This window comes from Helicoverpa zea, chromosome 9 (assembly GCF_022581195.2).
Source record: "Helicoverpa zea isolate HzStark_Cry1AcR chromosome 9, ilHelZeax1.1, whole genome shotgun sequence".
NCBI lineage: Eukaryota > Metazoa > Arthropoda > Insecta > Lepidoptera > Noctuidae > Helicoverpa > Helicoverpa zea.
The window spans coordinates 3,878,728-3,904,012 of NC_061460.1; the positions used below are offsets into that span (position 1 = coordinate 3,878,728).

Below are 25,285 nucleotides of genomic sequence, written 5' to 3' on the forward strand. Positions count from 1 at the left end.
TAAAAATCTTCTATTCCAAATACGAAAACCTATTCTCATAAAAGTGCTTACAAATACAGGTAAAACCTATAAAACGTACAACTACTAAATAATACTAAAGTTCAGTAACAAAATACAAATAGCTAAAAATATTAATATCACAATTGACTTTGGTGCTATTCTAGAGTTCATAATAACAGCTCATAAATATTATTGAGTATTTGGGTTTAATGGGTTTATTGAAAGGTCGAAGGAAAGAGAGGAAGGGGTCGTCCAAGATATAGCTACATCAAGCAAATTAAAGAAAAGGTGAAGGTTGTGACGTATAAGGAAGTTCAAGAGTTTGCGCTAGATAGGTGTAAAAGGAAGGAGCTGCACCGACAAGAGCTGGGCTCTTAAATTAATGATGATGATTTGGGTTTAAAAAACGCAAACAGTTCGTTCAGTGAGTTTTCACGAACACATTAAAAAACGGAGAAAACGCTGATGATACCTCGATGAGACCCTTCAGATATGTATATTTTCTTCTCTATTTTTTTAACGAAGTCTCTTGACGAGCTTCAATACACTATTACCAAACCGTACACTTGTGAGTAGGATTCATAGGCGACCCGGGAGGACATCGGAATTCTCTCGCAAAGTCGTGTGAATTCGACAGAGTGCCGATGACTCGGAATCTGCCCGGAGAGTGGACGGCTGTCTTTAGCTTGTTGCGCATAGCTTCTGGTCGCATTGCACCGCACCATACCTGGGTATTACGAAGTTGTTATGGATGAAAAGGTACAGATAATTTGACTGTTGAGGTATTTAAGTTATTTATAACCAGTAAGTTATACTTGTGAAGCAATTGATTATTTGAGCAAAAATAATCCCTAAATGTTAATTCAAGGATGAATCCCTATACCTCTTGGTCACGCCATCACGCGTGAACGGCTGGACCGATAAAGCTGAAAATTAGTGGGGAGGTAGCTTAGACCCAGGAGAAGGACAGGATAGTTTTTGTCACCGTCCGGCTTACGGGAAGCAAATATCTCAGGACGCGATTTAAACCACTGTCGGAAGCTAGTTCTTCTATAAATATTATACAAGATGCAATAACTGATAAATGTTTCAAACCTGAGCGAAGTTGAGGAAGAATAGTTGCGTGTGTGTATGGTTGAGTCCCGGCAGAGTTTCACCCGCCACGCCGTGTTTTTGCACCCAGTGCAAGTAGGCGCGAAACGCTTGCTTCACACCGCCGTTGTCGGCTATGTTCTCACCCTGGAATATGGTCATCAATGTAACTAAAATAAACAATTGCATGATAAATGAGGCATTTGCGTTTTTCCCAACTAGGGTCGGCTTCCAAGCTGAAGCTGGGTACAGAAGATTTTTCCATAATTATACTGTGACGTTTTCTCTGAGCTCTGTGACTTGGTTTCAAGAAAATACTCATACTAATAGGATTCATTTTTTTAATATCTAGGAATAAAAGAGCTGTCTGGCTGCTGAACGTCCTTTTCCAGGTAGGAGGGAACTCTTAAGACAAAGATAGTTATCCATTGAAAACGTTCATCCCCACTAAAACACGTTAGCATAACCATCCCGTAACCCATATATCTGCCAGAACCATGTTAACGCTATGGCATCGTCGTTACAACCGCAAGGCTTTTCCTTTTATTTGTCCACTGCTTGAACAAAGGCCTCATCTAAGGTTCGCCATTTTTCGCAGTTTTTGGCCAACCATCATCCACTGCTTCCCGGCAACCTTAACCATTTCGTTATCACCTCCTAAAATACTTTTCCTTCTCACCTGAGTATTAACACCATCGAGCTTCATATTGACTTCAGGCACCACATACTGTCCGTACTGATCTATGAGGCACTGTGCTCGTCTGTGGAAGGATTCTATCGCGGTGTCTGACCACCAGCGGTGCAGGTTGCCGTCACAGTCGAACAGACGGCCTTTGTCGTCGAACCCGTGGGTTATTTCGTGGCCTGTAAATGTTATATTAGAGCTTAATAGTAGTAATATACATATCAATAAAAAATATATATAACTGGCTTATGCCCGCGGCTTCGCCTGCGTCGAGTTCGGTTATATCGCGTTTCCAAAGGAACTCTTCAAAAGTCTGGGATGAAAACTCAAGGTCAACTCTATATCTGTACCAAGTTTCATTAAAATCAGTTAAGTGGTTTAGACGTGAAAGCGTAACAGACAGACAGGCAGAGTTACTTTCGCATTTATAATATTAGTAGGGATAATAAACAAAAATATGTATATAGATAATTATATAAATGGTTGTCTACTAATAGTTTTTACAAAGTGTCAAAGAATTCCTAGAGCATAATATTAGATAACTTATTACTTATTGTATTGTTATGCATATAAAATTTGCACGCTTATGTATTAAGCAAAACATGTATGTTCGTTACCTTCTTGTATACCATGTTTTATGGATATTCTATTCTATTCTAAAATATATAATCATATCCAATTAATATTATAAACACCAGAGTTTGGGGATATGCGATGATGGTACTTTAAAAACTGGATGTATTTGAATAAAAATGGTACTTGTCAGTAATATAATTTAGAAAAAATGGTACTTGTCAGTAATATAATTTAATTTATAATTTAGAATCAGAATAAGGCCTCATTTACGGAGACGCGGGGCGTCGCGCGTTGCGTTGAGCGGCGCGGCCCGCACTGAATTCAAATATATGGCGTTGTATGAGTGCGTTTACGGAGAAGCGATTTTAGACGCGTTTGTTTGAATTATTGGCGTTTTTTGCAGCCGAGCCCGCGGATGGTACCGACGCGTCCCACGCGGCGTTTATCGCGGCGGCGCACGCAGCGGCAATTTTCGATGAAGCTATGTCCGAGGCGGAATCTTCTGTCAGTCTTATTTAGAAATCGCGCAACACAGACGTAGTCACCGTCGCAATGGAGTATGATATGATCGATTTTTTTTTAGGAAGAAAATTACTGCCAACATAAAACTAGTCGATTTGATCGAGGCGAGCGTGAGTAGGGTATAATTGGGGATTCTGGAATCATTTGTTCTCGCTTCGCTCGAACTGCATGATCCCAGAATCCCCAATTATTTTTATCGAGCGGTGACTAATCAGACCACCGACATTATGATTTATAACATAGATATTGTTGATCCAGATTGATCTATTTCAAGTGCAATGTGGCATCGTATACATAAATATACTAATAGGGTAGATATGATCCAACTCAGAACACAATGCAATAGCGCATATTCTAATATAGTAATTGTTTCAGACAGTTATTAATATAATATATTCCTTTCACAGCATTCAAATAAAAACATTGAGGAAAATGTATAGCATGTTGCATCCAAGGATCGTCGTAAATCTCCCAATCTTCTATAACACCTCCACATGAGAAACATGCTGCTTTATCATTTACACCGTTTCCAAAATAAAAAAATCCGGCTTCAGCCATTTCCATCACCAACCTTCTCCTTGAATTAGCCGTTGCCCAATAATGTCTAAACGAAATTTCACGCATTTTATACGTATTATAGATGTCATAACGAGGGCTACATTTATTTTGAGACATGGTCTGTTCACTCACTATATAGTTCTTCATACAGATACAGATAAAAATGAAATGATATCGTACTGCTGTAGCCAGCAATTTATAATGATTAACATTTGATGGGATTGGTAGGGATAGAACATTTGAAAATTAAACAAGCAAATATTTATTTAAAAAATTTATTATCTATACACCATTTATTTAAACATATTACATTTTTTAAAGCACATATTTTATTATGATAAATACAACTATAGACATCATGAGAATGTTCATATTGTCTACGTAATTATAGGTCAACGGAATCATAGCGCGATCAATATGGGATATAAAAGTTAAAAGTTTACACATAACCGCGATAGATGGCGTTGTTACTTTCTGAATCGCGCTATGGTTTCGTTACCGGCGATAGTATGGATGTCGGAGAATTTAATTTTTTGGTGTGAGCAGCAAGCACTGTGGTTTACTTTATTATACGCGCTTAATTAGTATCCCAGTGTTTTAATTAATCACCCTCTCCCAAGTCGACCTTCGTTCATGGTCCTTCGGAGTCGGGTTGGCCGCGAGTGTTGTGGCGGGTTCCGGAGGTGGTAGAAACTACCACCCTACGCTTCGATACTGGGCAGTGGATCGCTGTCCAGAGCAGCCCTTCAGTGGGTACCAGGTGAGAGGTACCCGGAGCTGGAGGTGGAAGACCGGTTGGCGCAGGGTGCATCCAGTGGAGCGTGGTGCAGCACTACTGGTGACAGCAGCAGCCGGAGGGACGAGGCAAGGGAGGAGAGCAGGAAGGTGCAGGGCGCGGTCACAGGGGGCGCCACTGGTGTGGCGTAGTACATCGCGACGTGACGTCATCAGTGTCAGTGAGTGTTTGGTGAAAAAAAATCGTGAGTACTTTTTCAATCTTATTCTGGAAGAATCTAATAGAAAAGTGCATTAGATTTGAACTTTATTGGAAAAATAACTTAGAATTTGTATGTGATTTTGGACTTGTAATATTTTTTAAGAATAAGTGGTTTGGACGGGGAACCTATGCCCGAATTTGTATAGAAATTGAACTCAAAAAGACTTGTAAAATTTTCGTTGGAATTTAAGTTTGTGTTCGGAACAAGTGCGAGAAGATAACTGATAAGTTAGTGGACATTAAGTTATTAATAGTATTAGAACAATATTATATTCTTCCACTCTTTGTTATTTGTGCTGTAGTATTTAGATTTCATTATTTGTGTTATTTTTCATTATTTGTGTTATTTCTCATTATTTGTGTGTGTCTACGTATAATATTGTGTTTACAAAATGGATTCGTTTATGGATATCCAAGAGGACGTAAAAATCAAAATTGATAAGGCTATGATTAACTTTAAAAAATGCCCAAAAGATCGACTCACTATCTCGTATATTGAAACACGCTTAGAAAGTTTAGAACAACTATGGCAACTTTTCCAAAGTACACATGTTAAAATAATAAGCGAAGTTAAAAAATCAGATCTGTACAGCTCTAAATATCATAAAGATTGTGTTTACGACGAGGTAGAGGAATTATATGTGCAATTTAAAAGTACTCTGAAAGAGCTAATAAGAAAAACCAAATGTGAAGAACTATTTAAAACGACGACGACAAGGGATAAGGACGGCAGGTATGTAGTAAGGTTGCCGTTACGGGACACAAACCTGGTCGATAGGGGCGTTGAATCCAAGGGGGTAGCTGAAAAAAGACTTAAAGGGTTAGAAGCAAGGTTAGCAAAAAATGATAAATTAAAGGTCGAGTACGCTAAGGTGATACAAGAATATTTAAGTCTCAACCACATGGTAGAAGTATCAGATAGGGATAATATAAAGGGTGTTTACTTACCTCATCACGCTGTCATCCGTGAGGATAAAGAAACAACAAAGGTGCGTGTTGTATTTGATGCTTCCTGTAAGTATAGCAACGGGCGGTCACTAAACGATGATCTAATGGTTGGTCCGTCTTTACAAGACGAGCTTCGTCATATCATTATGCGCTGGAGGGTACATCGAATTTGTATAGTGTCTGATATAGTAAAAATGTACCGACAAGTTTTAGTTAATAGGCAAGATACTCCATTACAACGAATACTTTGGCGGGATAGTCCTGAAAAGGAAACAAAGGAGTATGAATTGATAACGGTTACATTCGGTACAGCCTCGGCACCATACTTAGCTGTGAAGGCTCTTCAACAGCTTGCAGTTGATGAATGCGGCGATAATTTAGATATGGCTAAAATCATTGTAAATGATTTTTATATGGATGATTTAATGTCAGGAGCTGAAAGTAAAGAAGATGCGTTTAAGATTTATACGGAAATAACCAAAATTCTAGGTAAAGGCGGATTTGAATTACAAAAATGGAAAAGCAATTGTCAAGAATTATTAAATAAAATTAGAGATGGAAATGATGAAGCTTTACAGATAAAAATAGATGAATTAACAAAAATCTTAGGACTTAAATGGAATGCGCGCGACGATTGCTTTCAATACTCTCTGGAGCTTAAGCCATTAGCTGGACCTGTAACAAAAAGGAAAATTATTGCGGATATTGCTCGATTGTTTGATCCATTGGGTTGGTTAGCACCAAGCATAATAGTAGCAAAAACGTTGATTCAAAAGCTGTGGTTAGCAGGGTTGCAGTGGGATGAAGAAGTTCCAAAGAATTTATTAAAAGAATGGGTTACTTACCGTGAAAACTTACCTTCTTTAGTTGATTTAAAAATACCACGTTGGTTGAACACGGGAAAGAAGGTAAAACAAGAGTTATACGGGTTTTCGGATGCTTCTAAGTTAGCATACGCGGCAGTTGTATACCTTAGAGTGGTTGATGAAATGGGCGTTATACACGTTTCTTTAATAGCTTCCAAAACGAAGGTCGCACCTGTAAAGCAAGTGTCGATTCCTAGACTCGAGCTTTGCGGGGCAGTACTTTTAACCAAGCTTATTTTGGAGGTTGCTGATGTCATGAATATACAAAAGGAGAATCTTTACGCGTTCACAGATAGCGAAGTAGTATTGGCTTGGTTGAATAGTCACCCGAGTCGTTGGAAGACTTTCGTTGCTAACAGAGTTTCGGAGATTTTGAGCAATTTAGATACACACCATTGGGCTCATGTAGCATCGAAACAAAATCCAGCAGATTGTGCTTCACGTGGGATATGTCCGTCAGAACTTTCAAGGGTTTCTCTCTGGTGGGAAGGCCCAAATTTCCTAAAGGAACCGGTATTTGAAGCTAAAAGACCTAAACAGCTTGTCACACATTTAGAAGAAATCAAGGTGCATACGAGTACTTTAGATCTTTCATTTTGGAACCGATTCTCAACGTTATCAAGAATGATTCGCGTCATAGCTTATTGTCGTAGATTCTTGAACTTGCGAAAAAATGGAGTATTAGATAGGGTTAAAGGGTCGTTATCTACACAGGAATTAGAGAACGCAACAGAAATATGTATTAAAAGATGCCAGGAAGAAGAATTTGCAAATGAATTAGAAAAATTAAAAAGCAATAAGGTAGGAAAGAAAAACTCAAAACTAAATTCATTAAATATATTTTTAGATCCGAAGGGAATAATTAGAGTAGGAGGTAGACTTGAGATGTCTCAATTAAATTATGAAAGAGTGCATCCCATCTTAATACCTAGGGAATCATTTCTAACTAAACTTTTAATAACGGACGCACATGAGAAAACAATGCACGGTGGTCCGCAATTAATGATCACATACTTACGGTCAAAATACTGGATTATTGGCATTAAGGCGTTGGCAAAAAGATATGCGGGAAGCTGTGTGAAGTGTATCCGATACACAGCCAAGGTCAGAACGCAACTTATGGGACAGTTACCATCCTCTCGGGCAACACCTGCTAAACCTTTTCTACGAAGCGGGGTAGATTACGCGGGCCCTATAAGTATTAGAGTATCCAAGGGTCGCGGAAATAAGTCTTACAAGGGCTATATAGCGTTGTTTGTATGTATGGTTACACGTGCGGTTCATTTGGAAGCCGTAAGCGATTTAAGCACAAAGGGTTTTTTGGCGGCTTTCAGGCGATTTGTGGCTAGACGGGGACGATGTGCGGAACTACACAGTGACAACGGGACCAATTTTGTAGGCGCCGCGCGCGAGTTACTTCATTTATTCAATGAAGAAAGGTCAGCATGTAATCCCGAATTAGCAGATGAACTAGGGAACAACGGTACGGAGTGGCATTTTATCCCCCCTCAGTCCCCCAATTTTGGAGGACTTTGGGAAGCAGGGGTAAGATCCACGAAGCATCACCTTAAGAGAGTGATTGGCAATTCAACTCTGACCTTTGAAGAGATTACGACGGTGTTAGCTCAAATTGAGGCATGCCTTAATTCGAGACCATTGTCTTATGTTGAGGATCAGGATAAATTGACCATTTTGACTCCAGGTCATTTTCTAGTAGGGGAGCCTCTAGTTTTACCGCCCGATTCAAATTATGAAAGGTCAAATGTTAGCAGCTTAAGACGATGGCATCTGCTTCAAAAAATGATGCAGGAGTTTTGGCGAAGATGGTCGCACGATTACCTTCACCAATTTTTACAAAGACACAAATGGCAAAATCAAACGCCCGAGCCATCTGTGGGGGATGTAGTACTAATCAAGGAGGACAATATGCCTCCTGGCAGATGGTTGTTGGGCAGAGTGGAAGGCAAGCATCCGGGTTCAGATGGGTTAACACGTGTAGTCACAATAAGGACAAAATTGTCCACCATAAAAAGACCTACGTCAAAGGTGTGTGTATTACCTGTAGCAGATTAATGCAAAGATTTAATTAAGTAGTTTTTAAGGATTTTAAATATTGTAAGGTAATAATGTAACAGTTTAGTGAGTAGTTGTATTTAGTATTAAGAAGCAAAATTGTGTTTTTTTTCATAGCTGTACTAAACATGCATGAGAATGTTAAAGGCAAGAGAGTCGGATGAAGGACATTCGTCATAATGTCCTTGGTGGGCGGAATGTCTACGTAATTATAGGTCAACGGAATCATAGCGCGATCAATATGGGATATAAAAGTTAAAAGTTTACACATAACCGCGATAGATGGCGTTGTTACTTTCTGAATCGCGCTATGGTTTCGTTACCGGCGATAGTATGGATGTCGGAGAATTTAATTTTTTGGTGTGAGCAGCAAGCACTGTGGTTTACTTTATTATACGCGCTTAATTAGTATCCCAGTGTTTTAATTAATCACCCTCTCCCAAGTCGACCTTCGTTCACATATTTATTGTACAAGCTTAAAAAATTAGGACAACCTTCATCTTCTAAATTATTTATATTATTATTATTCAAAATATTTTTTAACCACAACACTTTTTCTAAACCTTTGGTGTAAACACTTTTATCTTTTAAAATATCTACAATCAAATTCTGATGATTTGAATAGGGTATAAATCCATCTCTCCAGTATATTTTTCTATTATGTTCAATCCAACTGACTTGTCGTTTTTCTGGTTTCGTCAAATCGTAAAATGGAAATGGCGGCTTAATTAAAAACACCTGAATTTTGTTATTCAATAATACAGCAAATTCTTTAATGATAAATTCATTTGTTTCTGTTTTAAAACCTTGAACATCTACGATGGCTGTCATGATAATCTGCGTACTATATTACTTAAAGGTTTATATTCCACGAGTCGATCGTTAATAATTAAACAATATCCAGTTGTATTATCTGGTATTGGCGCTGAACATTCAATCTCCAGCCGTACATCTACGGGGCCTGTTTTCAAACTATCGTTTTGTCTTGAACAGTCTATAATAAAGAGAGGAGCCTTCTCCTTAAAATCGATCAAATTAAGCAAGGGGTCTGCAGGACAATTGTAATACGACTGACGAAATTTCACATACATTTCATACAATATATTGTATTTGTTCTCAGAAAAATTTAAGCTTAGAGGCTCGTAGGGATAATACTGTGAATTCAGAAATAGTGTTACGTTAGTAACCCCGCAGTGATCAAACAGAGAACTATCTTTGATTTTATTATTTTTTCTGTTGGTTTGCAAGCAAAAAATTACATATCGAGGTTTCTCTAATTGCGATGCAGTCTTAACTGACCAAGAATGTTTTGTAGTTTTAGGGAGCAAAGGATACTCATATAAATCCCAATTTCGAAACGCTATTTGAATAGGTTTATCTCTTTCCAAGTGTTTGAGTAGTGTCAGTCGTTCCCGGTCTGACACTTTTATATGTGGTACACGCCATTGCAATCTTTGTATGTCTATTTGAAAATGTGCAATATCATCAGTTGCTAAGATACTGTTTAAGTTAGAGTTACTTCTATTCAAAATAAGTTCATGTTTACAATTTATCACAATTTTATTGTAATCCTCCGCAAAGCCTAAAATCTTATTAAGAGGTACAATAGCACTAAAATGACCATCACTTTTGAATCCATCTAGGTTCCAACCCCACAAAGCAGCAACTTTATTTTCTCCATCATTCATTGAAACGTATGACTTTAATGTCGACGTTATTCCAGAATTTTTAATGCGATCTATTTCAATGCCATTTATTTCGTATCTGATATCTTGAAACAAAAACATAACAGGGTTGTTACTGAACGTAATATTTTTTTTAATCGGTTTTCCATCTTTGTCGAAGAACTTTGCTTGACCCTCGACGTAAATTGAACTGGCTGATGGTAACACGTATATGTCTTGTTGGTGTATGGGAATTCTGATTTCATCGTTTTCTCTAAAGCTGTTAGTGTAGGGATTGTATGTGTGGACTTCATAGCTTTCAATCGAACTATCGAAGTGAGGTAATTCAGTAATTTGTAGTATATTCATACTTTAAAACCTAGAGCTTTAAGAAAAGCTTTATTTGCTTCACTCAATTTCTTCACTTTTTTCTTACGTCTATGCACCTTAACGGTCGTAGATGGAATAAGACGTTTGATTTTCATAGGAGTGTTTTTATAATATACTATCATTTTGTTTTTCTTAAATGAAGACGTAATTGAATATGTTCTTCACCAAAGTTAATACAGTTACCAAATTGATCAACAATCTTAACAGATATAGATGAAATTATATTTTTGTTCACTGGGAAGTAAATAACGTTCTGGGGTATTTCTGTGTAGCCGTGACTTGAAGCAGTATCAGATACGAATTCATGAATAAAATGAGTCGGTAATCCGTTGTGATATGAACCGTGCACAAGATCACATTCGATTCTGATTACAGCTGTTGAACTGCTGTTAATAGCGGGCACATTCGGTCTTGTTTTTAATACTGAAAAGTATAGTAAACCGCACTCGTATTGATCAGATAAATGAAGAGGTGGTTGAAAATACGAGACCAATTCTGATTTATTTCCAGAGATGGTAACCGTAGTAGACATGCTTGCATACTGAACTCTTTACAATGATCCTGTTTATTTTATTTCTTGATTATACCAAAACTTGTTTAAGAAATTTAAACATAGATGACCACAGTTGAATGGGTGATCACGTTGTATGTTTTCATAATTATATTGAATTTTAGAACCTACATATTTTATAAACTCCTTTGGAGGTTTAAGATTTCCATAACTGTCGAAATACTCAACATAATCATTACATTTTGCATAGGCTACCCAATGAGAACCAGGGTTTTTAGAACTATCTAAATTAATAACTCCACATTCCTTTTTATATGGATATTTAGGGAGCTCATCTCTCATAAAGACACCTCTGAAATAAGGAATTCTATTTCCATACTTTAAAATGTCAAAGTTAGTTAAGGCCCTTTTGGGTAGCCGATATTTTAGTTTTTTTCTTTTGACACGAAAATTCCAAGACCGTCCTTATGTGGTTTAAGATGTAGTCCTTTCCCAATACATAAAGCTTCCATTTTTTCATTGTGTCTTCTCGATTCCTCATACAGTTTTTTAGCCATTTTGAATTCATTTATGGTTTTGGCAATACCCGCTGCACCGCCTGCTAAAGCTCCCGCTGCTGATAATCCCGCAAAAATAGGAATCAGAGGTAGTACTCCCCCAGTTTTTGGAATAGGAATAACACGAGGGAGCTTAATCGATGAATCATCAGCTAATTCTCTGGTAGCAGCAATAGCTAATTCTATAGCCATTTTCTTGCTCTTAGGTTTTAATTTTTTTATGTGTCTTTTCGCTTTTGTAATAACAGTTTTTAATTTACTTTTTAATCCTTTTCCAGATGTAACTTTTGGAGAACGCTTTTTCCTCAAACCAGAACCAGTTTTAATTTTTGCCGACATAGCCTTACTTACTAAGCGTGCTGCGAGTTTTTCGCCTGTACTGGCATCGGAAGCAACCGCTCGCTGTTTCGCCATTTTTAACAAAATTAAATCAGCCTTATGTCGATCTTTCAAGTTTGATGACTTGTGATATGCAATATCGTGATCTTTGCAATATTCGTCCAACTTATTTACACCGTTATCTCCTTTTGCTAGTCTTTTTATTAATTTAGTACCAGGACCACAGTAATTATATCCTGGTAAGTGTAATTCAAATGGTAAATTATTAATAAGCCAATTGAGAAGACTACTCTCTCCAAAACACATTATACGACTGATGATTCCAGTTTAAAATAATTTAATAAATAGTTATCGATTCCAGTTTGTTATTAATATTATTTATAATATTACATTCGATTTATCAATCCAACTGCTTTCAGCTGAAGACAAACCTAACCATTTTACTAAAACTCTGTTACCTTTTCTTCTAAGAACTTTCTCAACTAGATAAATATCGGGATGTTTTGTTTTTTGAAGTTCTTGGGTGTAAAATGCACCTAAAATAGGGCGACCTCTGATAGTATCTTCAATTAAGTAGGTTATGGGAGCTGTTTTTTGTATTTTACGAATTTTAAATATTTCCGTTGACCAGTTGGGAGTGTAACCTTTTTCAAATGTTCCTTTGTATTTACTGATACGCACATTATCACCTACTTTGTACTTGCTGTTTAAATTATATTTTTTTAGCAACTTTAAATACCTTTCTAATATCATTTTTTTATTAATATTGTCCACATTAGCAGGAATTTCATTAATAGTGCGATGGCGAGTGTGATTGTATTTGTAAATAACATCATTTAGGATATTATTTATCCAATTGTAATTGCCATTTAAACTAAATTCCTTATAAACTTTAGATTTCAATGTCCTGATAAATCGTTCAACTATTGAAGCCTTTTTTGTTGAGAAGGTTGAATAATGGTTAATATTATATGATTTCATAAGCTTCTGAAATTTGTTATTATAAAATTCTGCTCCATTATCCGTTTGTAGATTTTTAGGAACACGTCCTTTATTCAACAAAGTTTTGAAAGAGTTACACAAATCTTCTTTGGTTTTACTTCTCATAGGAAAGGCCCAAGCATATTTCGAAAATGTATCAATAACGACAAGAATATATCTGTAATTTTTATTTTCTTTTGAAATTGATTGCATATCAATTAAGTCTGCTTGCCACAAGTCATCTATATCTTTCATGATAACATGTCTTCGTGGATAGTTCACCCTTGCATTTTTATGAATTTCGTTTACCACATCAGCTTTGCTCATGTTCACAATTCAGTAGGTATACTTGTCTTAAACTCAGCTATTATACTGAATAAAAAGCATATTATTATGACTATTTATGGTTTAATTATATCAACTTCTTTTAATTCTTCGATTATTGATAAAATTTCATTATCATGGTTTGTATTACCAGCATCTCGGGAAGCAATTAATAGTTTCAATCTGTCAACCAATTCGTTAGGATCATCCCAATATATCAAGTCCGTGTTATGTTTGTATGTCTTTAGCGTTGGTAAGCTTCCTCCAAATTTAGTGATAGTATTATTGTTTAACGATTCAGAAAACAATGGTTTAATTATTTCACGATATTTTATACCTTTATCGCCTCTAATTTGTCCATTAGGATTGAAATCTCTCTTATGTGCATTTGTATAATGCAACATATCTTTATAGACAAGTTTATCTTTGCTCGATATTAGTTTCAAATCAGGTTTTCTTCGAAGTAAAAGTTCTTTTAAACCAGGGGTTAAATTGTAGCTTTTGTCGCCAACTTTAATTAAAATGACATTATCATCATTCACACTATCTATTTTAGAAAATGAAACTATTGAATTACCCATTAGTAATTTTTTGTTTGCACTCCTTAATCCAAATGGTATATTTACCCCATCATAAATATCATGGATATCACTGCCCTCTAATGATATTTCTAAATCATCCAGTAATTCTGTCTGGGGAGACTTTTTAACGAACTGTTTAGAATTCAGTTCTGGTTCGCAGCATTCTTCAAACTTTGTAGATGAGCTAGTATTAATGTCATCCAATTCCATTTCTTCAAAATTAGAGTGAGTATTTTCTAAATTTTGTATTTTTTCTATTGTTTTTTTCGAATCGACTAGGGTTTTAAGGGGATCTGTGACAGGTTTTAACATTTTGTCAAGTGACAAGTTCATTGAGTGTTCCTGGTTTTTCATTTGTTTTATTTTATTCTTTATGGAGTCTACAGACTTCATTAATTCTATTTTAATATTTTTCTCCATGTTGTACCTATCATAACAACTGTATTACGCTAAAGAACAAATTATACTGAATTTGATTTTGCATGTTAATTGCTTAAATGTACATATAAACAGTCAGTCAAAATTAAAAAACATATCAAAATTCTGTCTGTACCTTCCGTTATTTAATGACGATTCTTTATTAATAAGTAGAAAATTATAAGGTTTACTCCAAACAGTTTGACAAAGATTTCTAAACTCTTTCCATTGTAAATCAGAACTAACATTCTCTTCATAAATATGCTTTAAATTTACATCATCTTGTTTGAAAATAATAAGAAAATTAACATTGTCACGTAACAATTGCTTCGGAATTTTAGAATAAGTTTGAGATAAATAGAAACAGTCTATTTGTTTATGTCTACCCATACAGAAATAATTGCGGATATTTATTTGATTTTCACATGCAACATCATCAAAAATAAATACAGAATTTGCTAAAGCTTCACTCGGAGAAATTACATCTTTATCATCATTGAACTCGTAAAACTTAATCTGCGGCACTCTTTTTAATACTTCGGTCAAGAAACGATATTTTGATTGAAAAGAAGTTTTCGAGTAAAGATAAAGATTTTGAAATTTTAAACCATTTTCATGTACCAGTAAACTAATCATGGCATTAGTTTTACCACAATTGGAAGGACCGCATATTATACATCGAATCGTATTAGGCAATAAAGCACTGTGTCTGATTGAGCGAGAAGATTCATTAAAATCGATATTATTAACTTTCAGAGATATGGGTTGCTTGATCAACTTCATCATACCGATTGCCGCAATGAATAGGCAGCCTAAATATTTATATCTAGTAATTTACCCCAAAATACATTGAGTACAAGAACAAGTCCAAGTTTGTTCAGAGTTTCTAAGTTGTTGGAGATGGCGTTTACGTCAGACAGTTAGGGCATCCATAAAACACATTACAGTTGACAGGTTTAGACTTGTACTTTTACTTTTTATAAGATAAATCATTAAAATACCACAAGCATCAATTATGTTATTTGAGACATTAATTTTTAAATTATAAAATGTGTATCTAACATGACTAACGTCTTAAATATTTTTCAGTCTGCAGCTGTAGTTTGAGTCAACTGGTCCTTTGTTTACAATTTAGTTATTTTGAGGTAAGTATTTTCCAATAATATTTAACTTGTCTTATACTTTTAATTTCATTTATGACAATCTTGTTATTAATTTCAGAATCATGTCGAGATCACCATGCTACAGTCCGGATTTTAATATTATGGATCCTAACAGAACTTCGTCATTGAATAACGATTCGGAGGGAATAAATTTACAAGTGAGTAAAATGAGAGTTTTCATTATTATTAAATATTATTGTTAATTGCTGCCATTCACTTATAAAGTTTTTTTTTTCAGAACACGATGGACGACATCAATGATCCTATAACTCATCCTTTTAATTTTGCCCAAGATAGGGAGAGTTGGTATGCTGAAGTAGCAGCAGCAGCACAAGAGGAATATCGTCTTGAAAAAGCAAAGAGACAAACATTAAAGAAGAGGAAAGTTAAATCAAAATCTTTGAAAACTAAATCTTTTATCATGCGTAAAGAATCGGATCGTGCGCAACGCGTAATAAAAATTATAATTTATGACTTGGACGGTGGCAATATGGATGAAATATCATCTAATCCTGAAGATGCAAGTGTGAATGTGCAGTATTTAGTGACTAGTGAATATGATGATATTATGACTGAAACTGAATATTTAGTTGGTAAAATTGTAAAGAAATTAAGCAAATAGATGTGTATGTTTAGTTGTAGATAAAGAATAAGACTTTTTGTTTATTAGCTTGTAAATAATACTTTACAATGTACATTTTAATTTGTAATTAAAATAATAGCCCTAAGTTTAGTATAGTAGTTCACTTTTTAGTAGTACAGAAATAGTTTGTTATTTAGTTTTATTAATAGTTTATTTTTTAGTACTTAGTGACTGGTCCCTTTGTATATTTATTGTGAAAATTAAAATAAATTATTTAATTATACTTTTTTAATTATTCAGTTAAATCGAAATAAAAGTTGTCCTAATGACTGATTTCGGCCACAGCGGCTAGAGCCACTAAACAAGGTGCAGTCTCTGTTCTCTTACTCTCACAGCCCCAATCTGACGGCCGGAGAGAGATCAGGCCCATGACCCAAATTTTTACTTACTTTCCAAAACACTGAAACTGTGATATTTATTTTATAAAATAAACAGAACACGCGAAAAGTCAGCGTGTGCCTTGGGTTCGAAATCGAAACCTTCGACTGTTCCACGGTCTCACCACTAGGATATCACAGCTTCTATATTCGAGATAAATAGGTATGTATCAATAACAATTAAACACAAATCAGTTGAATACAAAATATTTATTTCATTTCAAAAATAAAAAATACATTATGACTTAATTTTATTACAAAAAATAATAATATAATTATCCTATTAAAAAAAAAATAGTAATAAATTTTTGGTTCAGATTAGAATAGGGAACTATAATGACCCCATGGTAAAGTAAAAGCATTATTTTTTTTAATTTGACGTTTGTCATCATTCCCATCAAGTACCACTTTATTGATTCTTTGTGTGTAAAGCTTATGATTTTTAGATCGTATAACAAACATAGGGTATCTAAAATTGATATTACAATTTAATGCACTTTTATATTTGTTTATGGTAATTTTTTTTGAAACAGATTTTTTTACACCTTTGGCTTTCTTAACTATATCGCTCAGCGTATTAATACAGTACAGCTTAGCTCTTAAACCAATAAACTCTGATATGACATCTCCGCCCATTTCATCCTTAAAGAAACCAGGTATCTGTTTATTGCAATGTGGTATCCCATAAATATTGTTAATCTTAAAATTACTTGTATCAAAGTATTGAATATTATTTTTCATGTCTTCATAGAAATCTTTGGTACGTATTAAATACAAGAGACTGTCGGTATCGGTATAACATAATTTAATGTTATTTTTGTATATTTTTTTCATTATGGAATAATGAAAATTATATAGGTGACTCTTTGCTAGTTCCAGTATCGTAAAGCCCATATATATTGGTCGGTCTAAAACTACTTTTGCTGGCTGTAACTGAATAGCAACAAGATTTTCAGAAATTATAGCAAGGTTTTTGAAATTGGGAGCGCCTATGAACTTTTCAGCACCATTAATTTTGTTAGTTTTATTGAAGTCATCTTTCCATAAATTAACTAACTTAACATCAACTTGTTTTCTTTTATTTTCAATAGTTTTCCCAAATATTGAATTATTTTGCTTTTTAAAAAAATCCCTTTCAAAATCTGAAGTCGCTTCCTGTCTGAGTCGAGTATTTAAATTTATATATGGTTCTAAGATCTTTTTTTGTGTAAATGAAAGTATTCTATGAATTTTTAACACTACGATACCATTTTTTATGCACTCTTGCAAATGAATATAATGTATAACATATTTATATTTATCATAAAGATTAGCTATTAATTTATTAGTTTTACTGGAGCATGGCATAGGAGGAATTATTTTTTCTGCTGCAAATGGTAGATCAGAATGTTCATCGTGTATTACAAAAGGATAATGAATATCTACTTCAAGTATATAACCTTCATCACTATCTGATGAAATAGAGTTAATATTGAATTTGATAATTTCGCTATTCGTAAGGAATCTAAAATTTCCGACCGGTAAACTTTGCATCATAGCATAACCATATAAATTAACACAATCTAAGTAAGCTAGGAAAGTATTAGGTTCTTGTTCATTATAATTTGGCAGGTATTTGTTATTAGCTTTTGCATACCTTAAAGAGCACTGTGCTAACCCTCCTCTGACGCCTTTTTCTAGCATTTCATACATTTCTATATCAGATAATAAGTCCAATTCAACTTGAGTAATTAATAACATAGCATCCCAACTTAATGATGGTGATGAAACATAATGACAAGGATCTAGCCCATAGTGCTTTAAACTCATGGATCTAAATTTTTCAAAAATGTCACATAATAACAGCACATCACATTTTAGGTATAAATCAGTGTATTCTCCTATATTATTTATGCGAAATTTATTCCATACAGTTAATGCATGATTATAATCTTCTTCTGATACAGTTTCGGATGTGAGTCTACTATAGAATTTGTTTCGATCAGGTAATTGTGTTTCTTCATATTTTTTCCAAGAGTTTATATATTCATAGCAATATACACCTTTTTTTAGACACAATCTTAGTAAATCTTCATCAATGAAAAATGATTTTAAATGCTTAAAATCTGCGACATTTAGAGTTTTCGCTAAATTATCCAAACTAGAACTTAAAAAATTAAAAGAGTCAATAAATTTTAGTTGGACAGTGTTTTTTGAATCCAGGGGCACAAATTTACTAAATGAAATATATTTTTCTTTGTTTTTTGGAATTAAATTTATGTAACCACATACTGAAGAAATTTCATTGATAAATAAATGGCTGTCATATCCAGAAAGATTATGAAATATAACTGGTATAAAATGACATGATTTAGAATTTAGATTACATTTATTATGAGCTGGCCCTCGATATTTACCAGTGAAATGATCATGATCACGAACAATATGATCATCAGATGCAAATTTTTTTTTACAGATATGACATTTCACAGCAGTTTTAAAGGAATGATATTCTTCACTCGTCAATGGTAACATTTGTCTGTGCATTGATAAAATTTGATATAAACTTTGCGAGTCGTTGATAATTGACTCAACGAATTTTTTTGAACAATTTGGACCACGATATGATATTAAATTATTTAATTCAGGGTTAGACTCACAGCATATGTAATAAGCAAAGCAAGTGGCTTCATGAATTTGAATGTTTTCAATATACTGACTTTTACTTTTATCTGAATATTCACGTAATAAGCTTTCAAAATCTCCGTAAATGACGATTGGAACTCTTTGAGTTTTTTGATAATTTGAAAAACTAAGTTTACTATTTTCTTCAGGAAGAATGGTTTGCAATCTACCACAATTATGATTATTTAGTTTTTCCTGTGTTTTAAAATATAAAAAACATTCTTCACATAGATGAATCCTAGATTTGTGTTTTGTAAGTTGACTGCGAACAATTTTTTCAAGGTTTTTAATTAAGCAGAAATGATTCTTACCATTCTTGCTAATAAATAATAAGTTTACATGATTTAACTTTCGCAGTTTAGTTTTGTATAATGGTCCCGTTATAGTATTGTTTTTTTCCAAACCATAAATGTTTACACTTATATTAAAATTATGTTTTTCAAACCATTTTATATCTTCAAATGTTGGGGGGAAAGACATTCCGTTAGTATTTAAGATCTTAGAATAATGCGGATAAGATGAAACTCTATTAGGATTATTTTTAGCTGGATACATATGAGCAATGATACACCAAAGAAAACAATGGTTATCCGTATTCTGAATATTGAGACATGCCTTCATTTTGTTAATTCTCAAAGGTAAAGCAATGTAACTTCCTGCTCTCAAAGGATTGTATTTTGCAATATTCATTTCTAAATGACTTATTTTCTCTATTGTCCAACCAGATTCTGATAATTCAAACTCTAAGCATTTACATACTAATCGTTGCGTGCAATCTTTGTATAAAGATATGATATCTGTACTCTGATTTATTATGGAATATTTAGTATTAAAAGACTTAAGAGATAGTTCTTCATTCTTAGGAAGTAAATATAGCACAAAAAGTTCAAAGTTTATCTTTAATGATTTATGTTTTTGTAATAATGGCTGTAATAAATTATAAATGGTGTTGAATACATCAGATAAAAATAATTCGGGTGTTATTATTTCATTATTTTGAGGATTTATTTTGTAGCTAGCTATTCTGTCTTTGAAAGCACTGGCTATCAGCTGAACATTTTGGTATTCAGTACGGAGTAAACAATTTGTTTTATGTTTGTTACTTTTCTTATGTGATGAATACTTTGACTTTGAGACATGTAACTGACAACTATGGCAGAATTTCATTTTTGTAAAGAGCACGATATTAATACTTTGTCAATCTCGATAACTGGAATATTATATTAATTTGAGCTTTTACTTTTAAATTTCGTTGTATAAAGAATGTATGGATATTTGAATTTCAGAGTTTCATGATTTCTGAGCAATATTGAAATATCAGAGATTTTTGCAAATTTTTGGTTAGGTCTGTAAGAAAGTTAAACAGCGTAAAAGTTAATTTTAAATGATGAATATTTAACATGCTGGATTTTTAGATATTTGAATTTCAGTGTTTCATGATTTCTGAGCAATATTGAAATATCAGAGTTTTTGTAATATTTTGGTTTAGATCTGTAAGAAAGGTAAACAGTGTAAACAAGTAAATTATTATGACTTCAAAATTTTCGAAATATTGAAATAGAATAGATACAGAGTTTAATAAATGTTTGGCTTGACCTGTGTAATAACACAATACATTACATATCATATCATACAGGAAAAGGGGTCTATACTAAATTCAAATCTGAACCAGATAAGTGCTACAAACACATATATGATAAAAAATAAGATAATCGCAGCTACAAAATATAGAATAACAAGCTGCTGTTATTAGAAAACGTTTGATTGTTACAATATACCGAGACTTTATATTTTGGATACAGGATTAACTAGTCCGGTAATACCTTCTCAGTTCCTATATAAAGCAAGAGTAAACAAAAACTAACATATCATAGTGCAATTTAGAAAACGTTTGAAGGATATAATATAGGTTTTATCTTTGCATACTCTTGCTTAGCAGCGCTAACTAAGTCAGTAAGAGCTTTCCATACCGGACCGCTGTCATCATGTGATGAGCGAAGTGTGAAAAGCGCTCGCTTCCAACGATTAGCAGCAAGTGTCTCTGCTTCCTTGCTATTGTAGACACGTAGCTCTATATAAAACTGACCGCTGCGAGTTGGATCACGCTGCAGGGTGTACCCGGAACTCACACGCCGTGCCAGATAACTTCTTAGAGCAGCAGCTCTAACAGGCTCCACTGCGTCGTCCTGAAAATATATTAATTGAATTATAATACTATAAGCATAGCAAAAACTCCAATAAAAGTTTACTGTTAGTATACATATAACTGTCAAATACTATAGCAACAATTTAAAATTATTTTTGTCTGAAAATCACTAGCTGCATGAAATCGGTACAAAATAAGGTAGATATAAACAGACAGAAGTTACTTCATGGTCGAGTTCATTTAAACACATTTGATCGAAACAACAGGTAAAAAAATTAAAAATTAAACGATTGTTATATACCAGAACACACTATTTAACAAGAATATTGTGAAACTGTAAAAAGTATAAGATGACTATTATGCTTACCTCAGAATCTGAAAATATTGAGGATTGTTTTCGAGCAGTAGATACTGGCTCGGTTTCAGAGTCTTCGGATAAATCAGGAGGAGGCGCAGTTTTCTTGCTCTGTTTAGGTTTATTGCTGATGATTTTCCTCTTCCTCGATTTTTGAGGCTTTTCACCACTCGTGCTTGGTTGCAAAGTAATCTCCGTATCAGAGTCAAAAGGATTCCGAGATGCCCTAAAATTATATAATGATTCATTAGAATGTAGTTGTTATTTGTAGTTAATAGTTATTTGTTATACAAGAGTGCAAAGTTGCTTTTTAACCGCGGGCTCAATTTTCAAAAGGAATTAAAAGAGCACAAGGTGAAAAATCTTTGCACTTCAGTGCAACACATAACTTTTCATGCCACCTCATCGAGGAAATTACTAAATGCAAAAAACAAAACGGCGCGCACATATGAGTATCAAATTAAAAAGAAATACCTAGTAAAGTTCATAAATACTTTTTCATGGGATGAAAAAGTATTTATTCATTGCACAAAGTTCGTTCTGCTTTTTGAAAACTGTAAAATTCAAGACTAGATAAAATAATATATAAAAATAAATAGGTACATACATACTTATTGTCACCGATCTTGTCACTCAACACAATATAATAATTCACGTTACATAGACAATGCACATCGAAATCACAAAAAATCTGGATGCGCACCTCAGTGATCGCTTTTTATACTACTATAAATTAAGGTAGCGATTATATTAGATATTGCAAACGCTAGATATCAACCTTATCATCAATGATTATTGGTATTTCAATCATATGTACTAGTCAAATAAAGTAGATAATTAATTAATCATGTATACTCACTATGCTCATCGCCTTACATTTCTTAATTTGGCAGTAGGCGCCACGATGTCGCGGATACCTGAGACGAAATTCTAAAAAGGAAATCGTATGTACTCTACTGTTCTAGTGATAATCTTTATGAGTATCACATTTAAATGGTTATTACAATTTATCAAAGAGATAACCAATATAATTTGAACTTTATATTTTTTATGTTATAAACCTAAAATCTATAAATGTCTCAAGACTACAGAATTGATAAACCTTTAAATGATATTTTATTTTGCAAATAGGTTGACTAACTGACTACTTGAAAAGAAACGTCGAAATAAACTCAAGAGACATGGTCTCTTTTCAGGTCCAGACATAAAAATAAATTATATATGGTGATGGTTTGTGTCTGAAATGACCTTTTGAGGAAAGTGCCACACAAGTTTGAATGGACCTGTCCAATCAGGTATACTTTAGATAAAATCAGTTTATTACATTTAATGATGAAGTTTTCACAATAACATTTAATTTAACCGCTTAATATTATGATCAAGAAACAGATTAAAATAATATGTTAGTAGAAGATTTAAATATTATGATCAAGAACAGATCAAAGAAACAGATGAACGCATAAGATTGACACATTTTTGTACGGCCGGTCACCATCACACCGATGACATCCACTCGTGAGTCCGCAAAAGTAGAATGTTTCAACGACTTTGCTTGCAAAAGTAAACTTTGAGAGAACGAAGGTTATGTTGAAAGTAGCTGTCAACTGTTATTCCTAATAAAGAAAAGATTCTTAAATATGTACTCCGCGGTGATAAAATGATTAAAATAAACGTCGAGTTTTTAAAAGCTGTTTTTTTTTTGGTTTCCAATTGGTATATTTGAATAGATAGTTTATTCGACATTATGTAACAGTATTCGAATAAGATGGCACTTATTACTGCCATGCCTGCTATCTTAAAATAATATGTGAATAGAAGATTAAAATGTGGAAAATAGGGTATCCAGATCTCTGATCTGGATGCCCTATTTTCCAACTACTTTCGTACTTAAGTTATAAAATAACTGTGATCAAATAATAAGTATAAATAAACTCGTAGTGAGAAAAAAATGACTAATGCTGTATGTTATAAGATCAATCTGGATCAACAATACCTATGTTATAAATCATAATGTCGGTGGTCTGATTAGTCACCGCTCGATAAAAACAATTGGGGATTCTGGAATCATGCAGTTCGAGCGAAGCGAGAACAAATGATTCCAGAATCCCCAATTATACCCTACTAGCGTGCGCCGCCGCGATGCCCGCCGCGTGCACCGCTACACGCTAGAGAATTCGCCGCGGGCGCCGCGGCGGGCACCGCCACGCCTCCCGTCTAGCTTCTCTATGAACATGGTCGTATATTGGTATAAGTTTGTGTTTACGCGTGCGATGATGCGTGCCGCTTCACGCGTCGCCCCACCGTAAACAGAAACAAAAAACCGGCCAAGTGCGAGTCGGACTCGCGCACCGAGGGTTCCGTACAAATCTTGTATAGATAAAAAGTGAGTCTCGCGCCAACCGTTCAGTTTAGAACAATCATAGTTATGATTATTTTGTGAGACCAAAATAGTTAATATTTTTTATCTAGACACACGGCAGTGTGTTCGCCAAGTTCGAGCAAAAAAAGCGACACACCGGCCGTGGGTTATATTACACGAACCATTTCGGGCCAAATTCGACCCCCCTGTAACTCAAAATCTATTTTATTTACGCATATCAAATTTCTAGTATCTATTGAGACCCCCTCACTAATCTAAAATACAAAATTTCATTAATATACCTATTGTAGGTCTTGAGATATTGACGTCAGAAAATCGCTATTTTTACTATACACTCACTGACTGACTGATTCACTGACTCACTCATCAAAAACCTAGACCACTTCCAATGGTCGTATTGACTTGAAATTTGGCATGGAGGTAGGTCTTTATGTCAAGGTAAAGGAAAAAATCTGAAAATGGCCAAGTGTGAGTCGGTTTCAAAATAATGAAGGTGTTTTATACCCGGTGTAAATTTATACCCCTAAGGAACTAAAACGAACTAAATTTATCTATATTTATATAATATATCTTCGAATGTTTGTATTTAGTTTAGTTAGAAGTAGAATAGTGTAGTTAGAAGTAAAATAAAAATCTGAAAACGGCCAAGTGTGAATCACTTTCGAAAATAACGAATGTGTAACTTTGATCCACGAACATAATATATGATAACATGTCATGTCAGTCAGTTGGTAAATCTAGTCCATTTAGTTAATCTAGTTCATTTCTTTGTAAGAAACATAGTGCATATTAAAAAATCTAAAAGATAGTATAAATGAGACATTCCTTTAACTAACTTCATCATAAGAAAAAAATAAAATAAACAACCTTACAAAAATAAATGAAATCCCACCCAAAACAAAAATGTGAAAGACTGCCAAGTTCGATAATATGGGAATGCTTCGCCTATAAAAGAAGTGAGATCTGAATAAGTACCAAGTTCCATACACATACCTCAGTTAAAAATAGTTACTTTTTAATGATGTTACTTGGCAAGTTTTAATAGAAAATTAAATACTTGATTCATTGCGTTTAGTAGGTTTATAACAAGGTGTATGAAAACTTTCCAACTAACATCATTAAAAAGTAACTATTTTTAACTGAGGTATGTGTATGGAACTTGGTACTTATTCAGATCTCACTTCTTTTATAGGCGAAGCATTCCCATATTATCGAACTTGGCAGTCTTTCACATTTTTGTTTTGGGTGGGTTTTATAATATAACTAAAATAGTAGGCCAGTACCTTGTAAAAGTTATTTTATTAAAGTTATTTATATACAACATTTTGTAGTCATCATTCAGAAATCTGATTGAAAATAGCTAATTAAGGTCATTGGGCATATCTGACCCATTTTGTAAAAACTGGCGGACATGAATCAAAGTAGTTTTAAATCGTGGAGAATGGTATGACGTTTCTTTGAATATAAATATTTTAT

General features: G+C 34.0%; 3 protein-coding genes across 4 annotated transcripts in view; 1 reads left to right on the forward strand and 2 right to left on the reverse strand.

Moving 5' to 3' along the window:
- Positions 1–14: 14 nt before the first annotated feature.
- Positions 15–25,285, reverse strand: part of LOC124633506 (neprilysin-4-like) — a 33,264-nt gene continuing 7,993 nt past the window's right edge. Inside the window, exons 11-13 of one of the 2 annotated variants that reach the window (XM_047168752.1) lie at positions 1,772–1,956; positions 1,096–1,239; positions 15–727 (exon numbers count right to left, since the gene is read on the reverse strand). In XM_047168752.1, the coding sequence (XP_047024708.1) occupies positions 551–727; positions 1,096–1,239; positions 1,772–1,956 (506 nt within the window). In that variant the 3' untranslated portion in view covers positions 15–550. Of the gene's footprint in view, positions 728–1,095; positions 1,240–1,771; positions 1,957–21,499; positions 21,656–22,288; positions 22,360–25,285 lie in introns of those variants that run through there. The other variant, XM_047168753.1, reaches the window with a different exon arrangement.
- On the forward strand, positions 3,800–16,079 carry LOC124633509. Its single transcript, XM_047168757.1, has 4 exons — positions 3,800–4,413; positions 15,171–15,226; positions 15,303–15,402; positions 15,483–16,079. The coding sequence occupies exons 3-4, from the start codon at positions 15,307–15,309 to the stop codon at positions 15,864–15,866; spliced, it is 480 nt and encodes a 159-aa protein (XP_047024713.1). The 5' UTR covers positions 3,800–4,413; positions 15,171–15,226; positions 15,303–15,306; the 3' UTR covers positions 15,867–16,079.
- On the reverse strand, positions 16,460–20,804 carry LOC124633507. Its single transcript, XM_047168754.1, has one exon. It carries the CDS (start codon positions 20,093–20,095, stop codon positions 16,583–16,585), a length of 3,513 nt encoding a protein of 1,170 aa, XP_047024710.1. The 5' UTR covers positions 20,096–20,804; the 3' UTR covers positions 16,460–16,582.